This window comes from Ceratotherium simum, chromosome 16 (genome assembly GCF_057802395.1).
Source record: "Ceratotherium simum simum isolate JZ-2026a chromosome 16, ASM5780239v1, whole genome shotgun sequence".
NCBI classification, from domain to species: Eukaryota; Metazoa; Chordata; class Mammalia; order Perissodactyla; family Rhinocerotidae; genus Ceratotherium; species Ceratotherium simum.
The window spans coordinates 19,775,836-19,789,529 of NC_141915.1; the positions used below are offsets into that span (position 1 = coordinate 19,775,836).

The 13,694-nt window shown below is 52.8% G+C and overlaps 1 protein-coding gene across 1 annotated transcript; it reads left to right on the plus strand.

The window, feature by feature from the left end:
- The first annotated feature begins 2,456 nt into the window (after nucleotides 1–2,456).
- Nucleotides 2,457–12,614, plus strand: LOC106802292 (nitric oxide synthase, inducible-like). The gene is made up of 10 exons (XM_087440248.1): nucleotides 2,457–2,464; nucleotides 3,125–3,306; nucleotides 5,472–5,641; nucleotides 6,622–6,829; nucleotides 8,516–8,595; nucleotides 8,764–8,855; nucleotides 9,051–9,184; nucleotides 9,408–9,556; nucleotides 10,519–10,725; nucleotides 12,540–12,614. The coding sequence occupies exons 1-10, from the start codon at nucleotides 2,457–2,459 to the stop codon at nucleotides 12,612–12,614; spliced, it is 1,305 nt and encodes a 434-aa protein (XP_087296374.1).
- The last annotated feature ends 1,080 nt before the right edge of the window (nucleotides 12,615–13,694 follow it).

Here is a 13,694-nt window from a genome sequence, read left to right on the forward strand (position 1 = left end):
TTCACAATAGCCAAGACTTGGAAGCAACCTAAGTGCCCATCAAGGGACGAATGGATAAAGAAGCTGTGGTATATATACACAATGGAATACTACTCAGCCATAAGAAACGATGAAATCCAGGCATTTGTGACATCATGGATGGACATTGAGGGTATAATGCAAAGTGAAATAAGTCAGAGGGAGAAGGTCAAATACCGCATGATTTCCTTCATTCAGTAGTAGATAATAACAACAATAAACAAACACATAGGGACAGAGACTGGATTGGTGGTTACCAGAGGGGAAGGGGGGAGGGAGGAGGGTGAAAGGGATAATTCGGTACATGTGTGTGGTGATGGGTTGTAATTAGTATTTTGGTGGTGAACATGATGTAATCTATGCAGAAATAGAAGTACAATGATGTACACCTGAAATTTATACAATGTTATAAACCAATGTTACTGCAATAAACAAAAAATTAAAAAAAAAAAAAAGCATCTTTTCAAATACCATGTCTACTTGGGCAAGGGAAGGAGAAGAAAAAATTAACAAATGGGACTTCAGACTAAAGAGCTTCCGCAAGGCAAAGGAAATCAGGAACAAAACGAAAGACAACACACCAACTTGGAGGAAATATTTGCAAATCATATATCTGACAAGGGGTTAATCTCCAAAATATATAAAGAACTCATACAGTTCAACAACAACAAAACAAACGGCCCGAGCAAAAAATGGGCAGAGGATATGAACAGACATTTTTCCAAAGAAGATATACAGATGGCCAACAGGCACATGAAAAGATGTTCAACATCGCTAATCATTAGGGAAATGCAAATCAAAACTACAATGAGATAGCACCTTACACCTGTCAGAATGGCTATAATTAACAAGACAAAAAATAAGTGTTGGAGAGGATGTGGAGAAAAGGGAACCCTCATACACTGTTGATGGGAATGCAAACTGGTGTAGCCACTGTGGAAAACATTATGGAGACTTCTCAAACAGTTAAAAGTAGAACTACCATACGATCCAGCTATTCCACTACTGGGTATTCATCCAAAGAACCTGAAATCAACAATCCAAAGAGATTTATGCATTCCTATGCTCATTGCAGTGTTATTTACAATAGCCAAGACGTGGAAGCAACACAAGTGCCCATCAACGGATGAATGGATAAAGAAGATATGGTATATATATACAGCGGAACACGACTCGGCCATAAAAAAAGACTAAATCATCCCATTGCAACAACATGGATGGACCTTGAGCGTATTATGTTAAGTGAAATAAGCCAAACAGAGAAAGACGAACACCATATGATTTCACTCATATGTGGAAGATAAACAAACACATGGACAAAGGGAACAGATTAGTGGTTACCAGAAGGGAAAGGGGTTGGGCGTGGGCATGAGGGGTAAGGGGGCACGTATATATGGTGACCGACAAATAATTTACAACTGTAATTCCACAATGTTATAAACCTTTATGACCTCCATAAAATAGAAAAAATTATAAATAAGAATAAAAATAAGTTTTCACATATTGAGATATATGGGGAAGGCATTGTGGTTTAAATCTGATTGGGCCTAAAACTTGTTTTTCCCAGAGCAGCCTGACTTATGGCCCACCAGACATGCATTGTACATCCGCTTCAAACATTGTCCCAAGCAAAGAGTCCACTCTTTCAAGACAGAGATGAATGTCTGCTTCTCTCTGATGCCAATACGAGTACTTCTTTGAAGATAAACTTTTCTTCCCAGGGAACTAAGTCCAAGTTGACCTGCTGGGTATGAGCTAAACTGTGGCAAAACACCTCCTTGTGACTTTGGGAAAAAAATTTTATTCCTGTCGTTCTTGATGTATGTTCTTTGCTCTGAAACAATATATAACCATGCCGTAAACCACACTTCCTCTCAGTGCTTTCTTCCGTGGGGAAGATAACACTTCTGGGCTAGTCCTCACATTAGGCTCAATAAATATCACACTATCTTTCTTATCTACAGATTGGTCATTGATTATTTGCATCGACACTTTCTCCCTCCTTCTCCACAGACCAGCCTGTAACACCTGCCAGCACCGCCCCACCCCACAATATATCCCAGGGTAGCTCCTCCTCATGTGTCAAAATCTGGACCCATCTGTTCCTGCAGAGGCCATGGAGCTGCTTGAATGGAATAGCACGTAGATCCGGTTTCAGGGCACAGAGGTAACTAGGTAAATTTAGATGACAGACAACCAGTCAAAGACAGAGCTGTTGTCTGCCAAATGCTCCCTCTGTCTACTGCTTTCTGAGACAATCAGGAAGCTTAGATTAGAGGTAGGACAAAGGGACCCACACCAGGACATCAGACTGCTCTAGTTAATCTCTAACACAACCCACCTTCACTCAGGCCCAGACTTTATTTGAATGAAGGAAGGACCAGAGCAACTCAGTCTTTGAAAGCAGGGGAGAGAGGAGTCCGCTGGCATTAGCAACGATGCATCAGTAGGGCCAGCTTGACTGGTAACCCCTGTGGCCACCAGCGTCCTTGTGTCTGGTCTGCACTAACCATGGGCCAGTTTCCCAGCTTGGGACCTCGGCACCTGCTTCACTTCCTGTCCTTTTTCCCTTAACCCTTTCACCAAAAGGGGAGGGCAAGAGAAATTCAACCCATTTGGCTCTTTGTTCACAACTTTCAGGAAAGGTTCCGCAGGAAAGGACCTTTCCCCACCAGGAGAGGCAAGTGCTGTGGACTCTCCACAGGTTTTGTTTATCTGTGCTGTCCTCCCCCATTCATTAGGAAAACTGGGCTTTGTTCTAGTAACTGGGTTTGTGCTGAGGACAAGGAAAGGTTTGTCCCAATGCCCACGTATCTCCCAGTGGGATGCTGTCTTTAGGCAGAGTCTGTGGTCAAGCCCTCGGGGGCTCAGAGGGCTGCACAGGGAGGGGTGCGGCCCATCTTCTCCCCACAGAGAAGCCACAGGCCTGGTCAGCCCCGGGGCCCTCTTGAGCACCCCAGCCTCAGGGGATGCTGGCAACCTGTGCTCATGGAACCGGGCAGGAAAATGGAAAGAGGGCACATTTCCTGGGGAAACTTGCCTGCCCATCAGGGAGCTCTGGAGGAAATCCTACTGGCGTCACCAGAGGCTTTTTTTCCTGTTCCAGCCACACCACCCTCCTGGTGGAACTCTCTATTGAGGCCAGCAGAGGGGTGAGCTACCTGCCAGGAGAGCACCTTGTGGTTTTCCCCAGCCAGCAGCCAGCTCTGGTTCAAGGCATCTTAGAGCCAGGGGTGAATGATCCCGCACCCCACCAACCCGTGCGCCTGCAGACCCTCAACGAGAGCGGTGAGCCCTCTGCACGGGAGCTTCCGCTGAGGTGGCCTCGCATCCTCCCACATACCCCCCCAACCCGGCTGACAGGCTGGTCCTGGGCCGGTGCTGGGGACAGCTAACCCTGTCCTTCCTGCTGAGTGGGCGGGCCACCCAAGCCCGCACTAAAGCACCTTTGCAAACAGTCCTCACTGAATGGCAGGCCGCCAAGAAGGGATGCTTCTTTGGGACTATCTGCCCAGCACCAGTGGCTCGGGAGTTTTCCCCATTCATTCTTTTGCCCACCAGCCACTTTTTTTGTTGATTGATTGGTTCATTTATTTTTCCTTCAAAATTTTAAGTGGTCACATCTATATACCAGGCAGGCCCTGGGCTACAAAAAGTAATGAGACTCAGTGTCTGCCCTCAGAAAGCTCACCACCAAGTACAGAAGGCAGACAAGCGAGAATATTCATAATAAGTATTATAATAATAATAACAGTAGCAGCTAGCATTTGTTGGGTAATTACTACATGCCAGCAATCTACGTGTATTGTCTCTTTAGTCGCCACAATAGATGTGTTTGTCTTGCTTGGTGACAGAATAGAGAAATGTGGAAACAGTGTGAAAAGTGTGAGTTTTGAAGGTTCCAGTCCCTGAGTCCTCACTTACTAGCTGTGTGACTTTGGACATAGGAGTTCACCTCTCAAGGCTTTCTTTCTCTGTCTCTAAAACAGAGACAACAGAGCCTTGCTTGCAGGATTGTTGTGAAGAACAAATAAGTAGACACATGTGCAGCCTTTACAATTCCTGGCACCAAATAAATGCAGGAGTGGAGGAATGTCCATTTCCTGCAGGCTAATGAGCATTTGTCCAGAAGGTCAGAGAGGGGGTCCATCACACCCTGAGAGTCTCCTCGGATCCCAGAATTCATAACCTCTTTGCATTTCATGGCATCTAATTTCACACTGCTTCACCACCGAGGGTCTCATTTACCTCCCCCTTCCCTGGGCGATGGGCAGGGACAGGCCACAGGTGACAAGGAGAGTGTGGCTCCTCCTGGCCATCCTCACCGGGGAGAAGATTTTGTCCTAGGGAGGGTCCAGAGCACCTCTTCCTGTGCTGAGGTGAGGCTGTGAGTCTACATGGTGAGCACAGCATGGGGGTGACAGGCCCCAGGAGACGTGAACTCATGAAGTCAGCGGTCACGGGCCCCCAGCCCAGAGAAATAGCTCCCTGGCCTTGGCTTCCTCAGTGATAATGACACCTCCAAAGACTGTGTCCCCCTAAAGGGAGTGGCCAAAATGGGAAAGTGGGGGTCAGAGAAGCAAAGTCTGTTGTTGTTCTCCACTGTACAGGAGAACGTGAGAGAGCCTGAAACTTGAGTTATGTTTCAGGGGACAGGAATGTCCTCAGACTGTAGGGACACAGGTGTGGTTCGTCTGGCCTTGGGTCTAGATGAAATAACGTAATACTAATACTTTCACCTACTGTTTACGGAGAAAATTGTACCTGACACTGTACCATTACACACACATATGTCAGTCAGTGCTCACACAAACCCAGAGAGGCAGGTCTTCTTATCACGTCCATTTCACAGAGCTGGACCCCAGGGCTCAGAGGGTTCAGTCAGCCAGCGAGTAAGTGGGGAGTCAGAGTCGGAAACCATGTCTCCTGGCTCCAGGGTCCATGCTGGGATGGCCCTGCACATGGCCTCTTGGGATTCCTTGAGACTTGTCACCTCACTTTGGGCTGATTCGCGGCTCACCCGGCACCTCTTGATATGGCACCCAAGGGGACTGTCGTCATGGGCATTTCTCAAAATGAACACCTGGCCTCAGTGGTGTACATCAGTCTTTGGTGGATTTAGTCACTGTGAGTCTGTAGTTCACCTGCTAAAGTTCAAGTATTCTGCTAAAGTTCGGTTCTGGGCCAGAGAGGGACTAGACTCTGGTGTACCGTTACTTTTATAGGATCATGTCAACTTGGGCGCCCTTTGGAGGGTTGTTGGTCAGTGTTCCCTGGCAGCCTTATCTCTGGGCCCCACCTTCCTGAACAAGAGTTGAGCACATGAGCCCTTTTGCTGTTCCTGGAGAACTTCAGTGTCTTCTCTCTCCTGCAGCGGGAAGGTGGAGGGTGTCTGCCCCAGAGGCCACAGTGGGCCTTTATTTTCCATCCTGATTTCTTCCTTCTCTATCCAGGCAGCTACTGTGTCGAGGACAAGCAGCTGCCCCCCTGCTCACTCCGCCAGGCCCTCACCTACCTCCTGGACATCACCACGCCCCCAACCCAGATGCTGCTCCGAAAGCTGGCCCAGCTGGCCACAGAAGAAGCCAAAGGCAGAGGCTGGAGACCCTGTGCTAGGTTGAAGGTCGGGGCTGGTGGATGAGGTAGGGACAGGGTCCCAGAGTCAGGGGAGCTAGAGCTCAGAGCTGTTCTTGAAACTCCAAGGAGGATCCACCCCAGCTTCCCAAAGTGAGACTTGTCAAAGGCGGGTGGGACATCAGCCGTCCTCTCGCATCCCATCTCCAGGACACAGCTGTATGGAGCAAACTGAATTTTTCTGAGCGTCTGCAGGATGCAACCAAAGTGCACTTCCTTAGAAATTATCTAGAAAAGGAGAGCCACTGTGTCTTGTGTGTCTTTATTTTCCCCAAACCTGGAACAAGCCTGGAATTTAGGAAGTGTTAGAGGATGGATGGTGATGATGAATGGGTAAATGGACATAGTGACAGACGGGTAGTTGGATTAATAAATTAATGAGAGAATGCATTAACTCACCTGCCACTTTCTAGGCCCAAGTCTTTGCAAAAGGTGTTGGATGTCATTATTACCATCATCGTTATCACTAATCATCTAGATTCCAGCCGACTCCAACGCGGTTATCCTATGGCTGCACTGTACTAACCTGGTACACTTTTTCTCATTTAATTCTCACAGCATCCCCACGAGGTAGGGTATATCATCCTCATCTCACAAAGGTTAAGTAATTGGGACAAGACCACAGCCAGTAAAGGCATCCAGTCAAGATTTGAACCCGGCTCTGTATGAATGCAAAGCCCTGTCCCCAGTTAGATTATAATAAAGTTTTGACTCCTGCCCACAAGTTGCTGACAGTTAAGTTCTCTGCACACAAGGTAGATAAGTGCTATTCGCTGGCCTGAATTCCTCCAGGACAGGAACTTTTTCCTCTCCAGCTTCGTCATCTCAGCACCCTGGACAGCGCCCGATACTTCAAAGTGTCTGTTGAGGGAGGGAATGAATAAAGGAATGAATGAATACCACACTGTGTCAGCCTCTTCCTGGTGTGGGGCAGGCGCCCTGAGTGGCTCAACTGCTCTTGGCTTTCAGCCCTCAGAGTACAGCAAGTGGAAGTTCACCAACAGCCCCACCTTCCTGGAGGTGCTGGAGGAGTTCCCGTCCCTGCGGGTGTCTGCTGGCTTCCTGCTCTCCCAGCTCCCTATTCTGAAACCCCGGTACTACTCCATCACCTCCTCCCGGCACCACACACCGACGGAGGTCCACCTCACTGTGGCCATGCTCATGTACCGCACCCGAGGTAAGGCTGGGGCTGGGGCTCTGGGGCTGTCCAACTCTGCTATTTACAGGCAGCTGTTCAACACCTCTGAGCTTCGTTCAAAAATTTTTTAGTGTATTCTATAATTATGATTTCAAGGTTCTATTAGGCACTGAAGGAAAACATTTAGTCTTTGAGACAACAATCGAAGACAATCTCCTCACCAGTTAAACACCCACCTTCCAGAGTTGTTAACAGCAAGAGGAGGTGTGTGGGAGAGATGACTATGAAGCAAGCACTGAGCTGACCCCTTTGTAAGTGTATTATTGGTAACCATGTGAGATGGGTACTGTGTGCATTTTACAGGTGAGGAAACTAAGGCACAAAGAGGTTAAGCCAGTTGTCTAGAGTCACACTGATGGCAAGTAATGACTGTGATTCTAACCCAGGTAGTCTGACTACTGAGCCAAGTTCTTAACCACCCCACTCCACTCTGTCCTGCTACTGTTGGGACGATTTAGTGAGAGCAAATGTGGAAAGCACCCAGGCATTAGTGGGAGCCCAGTGAGTCTTCATCTTCGTGAGAGTCCAGCTGAACACAGTGGTGATTCTGCCCGGATTGTTGACTCACTCAGCGATGATCTATTTCATCTGTCTCTGTGCTTGGCACCACGGTGGGTGTGGAAATATAGTGCATGAAGCCCTTGACTTCATGCAGTTTCCCAACCAGAAGGGGCAATGAAGAGAGAGCAGGGAAATCGATGATCATCCTTATGTGGGTGCTAAGAAGGAGAGCACAGGGGCTTGAGGGCAGAGGATGGGGGATGGACTCACATAGGCTGGAAGGTCCAAAGCTTTGTCCAGTAGGGTTGGATGAGCCGTGGCCCAGCTTTGCCCTCCGGAACTGAGTATTGCCTGGGTCGGCCAAGCTGGGAACTGGCCCACACCTCAGAGACCTTTGTGCTCTGAGCAGCACAATCACAAAGTTTCTAAAACCTGGGCAGAGACTCTATTTGCTCTGCCAGAGAACATACGCCCAGGCCAAATCTTCATCCTCAAACCAGGAGAGGAGAGGCAGGCACATCATGTGAGAGCAAGATTCCATGCAGAGGAAAACCAAAGGGACTTCTCAAGTTGGTGGGAGGTCCCCTTGAATGCTGGGCCATTGGGAAGGGAATGTAACACAGTGAAAGGTGGGGTTTCTACAAGCCCAGGAGGGGCCACTGGGGGAGACAGAGAGACGCCTGAGAGGACCGAATGCTCAGGAGGTTGTCCATCACCCAGGGTTCCTACCAGCAAGGGCTATACTCGTGGAGACGCACTGGGGCAGTGACTGTGGCCACCCTGAGGGGCCATTTTATGCTACTGTCATCGGAGCTGAGTGGTGGGCTGGGCGGGTCCCTGGAGAAACTCTTACAGGCAGCATTGGAGTAGGAGTCAGGGAAGCTGAGCTGTGACCTGCCTCTACTGCTGCCTGAGTGACCAAGTCACTTTCCCTCTCTGAGACTCAGTTTCTGCAGTGGCAACGGGAGAGGCTTGCACACTCTCTAAGTCCGCTCCAGCTTTCGCCAGTTCTGGGTGTATAGAGGGTGGATCTCAGAACCAGGAGAAAAACAGCCCCTCAGTAAAGCTGGCAGATCACCTGAGCTGGCTGTTGGAGGAGGCGCTGGGACGGCCCCGCACGGGCGTTAGGGGGCGATGTTGGTCAGGTCTGTACTATCCTTGCAGATGGCCAGGGTCCCCTGCACCATGGCGTCTGCAGCACATGGCTCAGCAGCCTGAAGCCCCAAGCCCCGGTGCCCTTCTTTGTGCGAAGATAAGCACCCCCCACACTCTGTCCGTTGTGGCACCACTGGCCCAAGGGAGTTCTGGGTTGAAAGGAAGGGATCTGGGTTTTAGTGCCACTCTGGGCCCCTTGGTCCATGAAGAAGGCATTGGGCTCACACTGGGCCTCTCCATTCTATCCCCTGCTACAGAGCGTGGCCAAGTCTCTAGCAGGGATAGAGAAGCCAGTGCTGGTGGAGCCCAGAGAACAAGGAGGCTCAGCCCTTTCTCATAAGGCCCCAGGGCGAGGTGACCATGTGGCTGGACAGGGCAATGAAGCAGCCTGCAGGACAGGGGAAATCTAATTTGAGCTCATCGTCCTCTCTACCTCCCAACACCATCTCCCCCAACCACACCCCCAGCTCCCCAGCCCCTGTCCTGCCTGTGCACCAGGCCAGAGTGTCTGAGGACTGGGGCCTCTCTCCTATGTCCCCTTCAGTAAAAGCAGCTTCCAGCTCCCCGAGAACCCCTCCCATCCTTGCATTCTCATTGGGCCTGGCACGGGCATCGCCCCCTTCCACAGTTTGCGGCAGCAGTGGCTCCATGACACCGAGCACAAAGGCACAGCTGGAGGTTTCATGTGGCCCCTCTCCCAAGTTTGCCTCAGCCTGTGTGGACAAGTGATCCGAACACCCTGGGCCTCAGTTTCCTCAACTGTAAAGTGGGGACAATCCTAAATCAGATGCCTGTGAGGAAGAAATGAATTTTCAAGTTGGGCGCCCAGCTCCTGAGGCCTTGAGCCGGGGCCGGCCCTCTGGTGGCCACCCTGGTAACTGCATCTCGAGGGGTCTTGCAGGGCTCCAAGGTGGTTGCAGGACCCTGGTGTTCCAGTGCCGCCACCTAGATGAGGACCACCTCTGTCGGGAGGAGACACTGGAGATGGCCCAGAAAGGGGTGCTGCATGAGGTGCACGTGGCCGATTGTTGCGTGCCTTGCCAGCCCAAGGTAAATGCAGCAGCTGCCCGCACAATGCCGAGAACGTTCAAAGCACGGAATATAGGGGGTGCCCTGGCTCCCCACAGACCCCTCAACCCTCTGAGCCTTCATCTCCGCAGCTCTAAAGAGGAGGCAGTCAGATATTACGTTCACTCTTCCAGGAGAAGAGACAGGCCCCGAGACGTTCAGGACTAAGTCAAGGTCACCCAGTGGGTCAATCCCCAGTGCCCAGCCCCCTGAAGGTCCTCCTCCCGGGATACATGGCTGCCTGGGGAGAGGTAGTCCAGGCCAACTTCACGCTCAAGCACAGCAAGGCTGGAGGGAAGTGGCTGCTCAGACAGAGCCAATGACCGGCTCTGCTGCCCCGGGGGGCACTTTGCCCCAGGAGCCTGGGGAGTCAGGACAGACTCTTGACTCAGCCCTTGTGAACTTGCCCCATCAGAGCTCCTCCCCGACCCAGAGCTCCATGCCATTGCTGGGGTCACTGGGCATCTTGTGTGGAACAAGAACAGAGAGTCCCCGATGGACTCCTGACTTCTGTGTAACTGGGGAGCCCAGGGCTCTGTGCCCTGTACTGAATGACAGTGGGGATCCCACAGACTGTCTGCACTGAGGCCCCCCTCTGTGGAGAGCAGGCAGCTGGGCCTCACTGGGCAGGGGAAGTGGCTGGAGTGATGGCTCTTTGAAGATGGTGAGCTGTCAGTAAGTCCGGGAGCCCCATTGAACGGTCAGCTCTTCGTGGCCAACGTCCATCTCTTCAGCCTCAGCCCAGGCCTGCGCTGGGCAGGGTGTCAGTGCACTTCCTCATCCCAAGCCTGGTCCCGTGTGAGGTCCTGGCTGGGACAGTGCTCACTCCACACCCAAGGGTGCAGCCCATAGTGCCCCCTGCCCGCCTCCCTTTGGCCAGCAGGCTTGACTGCAAGCTTCGTCCCAGCAGCAGGGCCCGGACCCACCGTCTCCTCTGGTTTCAGGTCTACGTTCAAGACATTCTGCGACAGCAGCTGGCCGGTGAGGTGCTTCGTGTGCTCCATGAGAAGCATGGCCACCTCTGTGTCTGCGGGGACGTGCGCATGGCCCGGGACGTGACCCACATCCTGAAACAGCAGGTGGCTGCCAAGCTGAGCCTGAGTGAGGAGCAGGTCGAGAACTATCTCTTCCAGCTTAAGGTCCGGCGCCTGGTGAGTGGGCTAGGGATGGAGGTCAAGGGCACAGGCCAGGGAGCCAGAACTCTAGAGTCAGGCTCAGAACAGTCCCGGACCCAAAGGAATCCTAGAGGTGGCTAGAGGTCAGAGCTGGACGGGCAGTGAGAGGCCTGAGTGTGCGTCCCCGTCTGGTTGCTCAGCTCAACAGAGGCAAACGTCTTGCTTTGCTACAGGACTTCTCAGAGCCTCTAACATGCTACGTGCATCATGACACTTCAAGCCTGGGAGCAAGTACACAGCATCTCCCAAACGTATTGATCTCAGAGCCCACATTTCCTGGAGCATCTGGTGGGATGAGCACTAGGCAGGATTTACTATCTGTCTAAAGCTTTGGGAGATGTTTAGACCGTTCACACCAGAGCAGGTGCTGATGGTGGGGAAAGAGCCCCGGACAGGTCAAGCATAATCTAAGCACGGCGGTGGGAAGGGAAATGGCTCCTGAGTGTACGTGTGGTAGGGAAGCGGGGAACCCCAGGGCCTCGTCCAGCCTGGACCTGATGAATGAGAGGCGGCTGGACCAGCAGAGCTGACACAGTGGTGTCTCTCTTCCCTTAAAAAGCCGGAAGCGCTACCAGGAAGACATCTTTGGTGCTGTGGTTCCCTACAGGCTGAAAAAGGATGGCGCCGCAGGGCAGCCCAGCGATCCTAGAGCGCCATCAGCCCACAGGAAATGTTAAAGCTGCTGCCACAGAATTTAATGACGGAGCCAACTCTGGATTACGGCCTCGAGAGACGGAGGGAAGTTATAGCCGCAAGCCTCACCACTTATTTCCCCATGTCCTTCCCCCCAACTCTTTACTTGACCTGCTACCAGGTAGCAGCCTGGACTGAGTGGAACCTCTTGTCGCCCTTTAGCCCACCCTCCCCTGAATAATGAAGAGTTGGGGCCTCCTTGGTTCCTTGGAGATGCTATCTGCAATGCCATGCGCAGCCAGTGGGTGAGGATGGAACTGGCTTCTGATGGCACCAGTTTTAGTGACCACCAGGAGGCGCTGTCGGACCACTCTGCATTTCCTGACCCTTGTACAGTTATTTCAGCCTCTGTATTTAAAAAAAACAAACCCCAGTCTGCTCCCAACGGGCACTTGGGTGTTCCCTGTATGACTCCTTGATGGAGATATTTCTATGAAATGCATTTTATTTTAACCACATTGTGTATGCAGGTGTTTGGTAGAGAAAGCAGCCCTAAATAATATAGGACTGGGGATTCGTGGAGGCCACATCTGGACAAAAATCCCCCACATCTGGACATAAATCCCCCACAACGGGACATTCCGGTGTGGCCACTCTGCTTCTCTGAGATGGTCCCCAGGTGGGGGCAGCATGCAGAGCTGTGTGCACATGTGACAGCCTGGGAGCGGGGCGGGAGCACAGGCTAACCTGCAGGGCTGAGCTGACCACCGCAGGAGGCATCTCACACGGGGCCATGGAGGTGCCGCGCCCCCACGAGGCTGGTTCTCCAGCGAGGGTCTGGGCCACAGCCCTGTCGTGGAAAGTCACCGTGTTTGCTCTGGGGCCTCCTGTGTCGTAGGGTTTGGCCAATAACATTGGCACCTGGTGAGAAAGCAGGTGAGGTCGGGCTGCGTGTCCAGGACTCGGCAGGGAGTGAGGACACACGTCTTCCCTGGGGAAGCCTCCTCAGGGGACGGAGCCATGTCCCTTCTCCCGTGAGAACAGGAAGGACTCAGCCAGGGGCGAAGTGGGGGTCTGGCAAAATCTGGCCCCCAGCTCAGCTTCGGCCTCTGTGTCATTGGCTCCCTGCCCACTTCCCCCTCCCCGCTCCTCCTCAGATGAGGGGAGGGACATGCCAACCTCCAGTGTCCCAGCAGTGCACCCGGGACATGGTCAAGAATGCAGTCACATAGCCCGGGACCCCTCACGCTGTACCGTCACACAAACCCCCTGGGGTCTGGTTACAGTGCAGACGCTGATTCAGGACGGCTGCCCCGGGGCCCGGGCTTCTGCATGTCTAACAAGCTCCCAAGTGTCTGGTGCTGCTGCTCTGAGGACTGCGCCCTGAGCCCCAGCCTGGTTCCCGAGGCCCTAGGTTCTTGATGGAGGGGGCAGGACATGTGAGCATCATGTGGACCCAGAGCCTGGCCCCCTGCACTGGCCCCACACTGGCAGAACCCCACACACTGAGCCACTTCCCCACCACACCCCACCAATAAGGCCGGGTGACCCACAGCGGAACCCCACAAACAGGCCTCTCTTCTGAGTCAGATTCTCCTGATCGCACTGCCACCTTCTCCCACTGGGACACAGGGTTCTGAGGAGCTGACCCTGCCATCTGGCCTCCTGGCCCTGCCTCGGCCCCCACGGGCTCAGGCTCAGTCCTTGGCCTGTCTCGGGAGCACAGGGCTGTTTCTCGGGTTCCCCTCTGTTCCCAAGCTTCCTGCGTCACAGATTCCTGCCCAGAGGCCTAAGCCCAGCCGCTTTCTCCCACATATTTGTGGGGTTTGTGGGGGAACGCAATGGGAGCAGATGTGGATGTCAGGACCCCCCAAGAAAATGAGCCCACACTCTCTCCTCCCTCTCCCCTCAGCCAGGACCTCCCCAATTCCAGAGAGTCCAAGATGTCTCCAAACGCATAATAAACCGCAATCATCCCGCACAGGTGTGCCGTCAAGCGTTTTTCTATTTCTCTGAACGACACCGGGAAGGGGAGAGCCCCTGCTGAGAAGGTCCCGTCAGTGGGTGGACACCAGTGGGGTGTCCTCAGGGCAGCTTTCCTGGAGGGGGAAGGGTTGGTGTAGGTGCGGGAGAGGCGGAAGGTGGGAGAACGGGGAGGGGCCGAGGACACCGCCTCCCCCGTGGAGGGCACAGCTGGTGGCCTGGGACTGAGGTGGAGCTGAGTGGGGCGGGAATGTCGTTGAGGGGCAGATGGGGTGCAGGCTTGGGCTGGGTGCTTGGGAAGGCCCAGGACCTCCGTTTCTGCCGAGGGG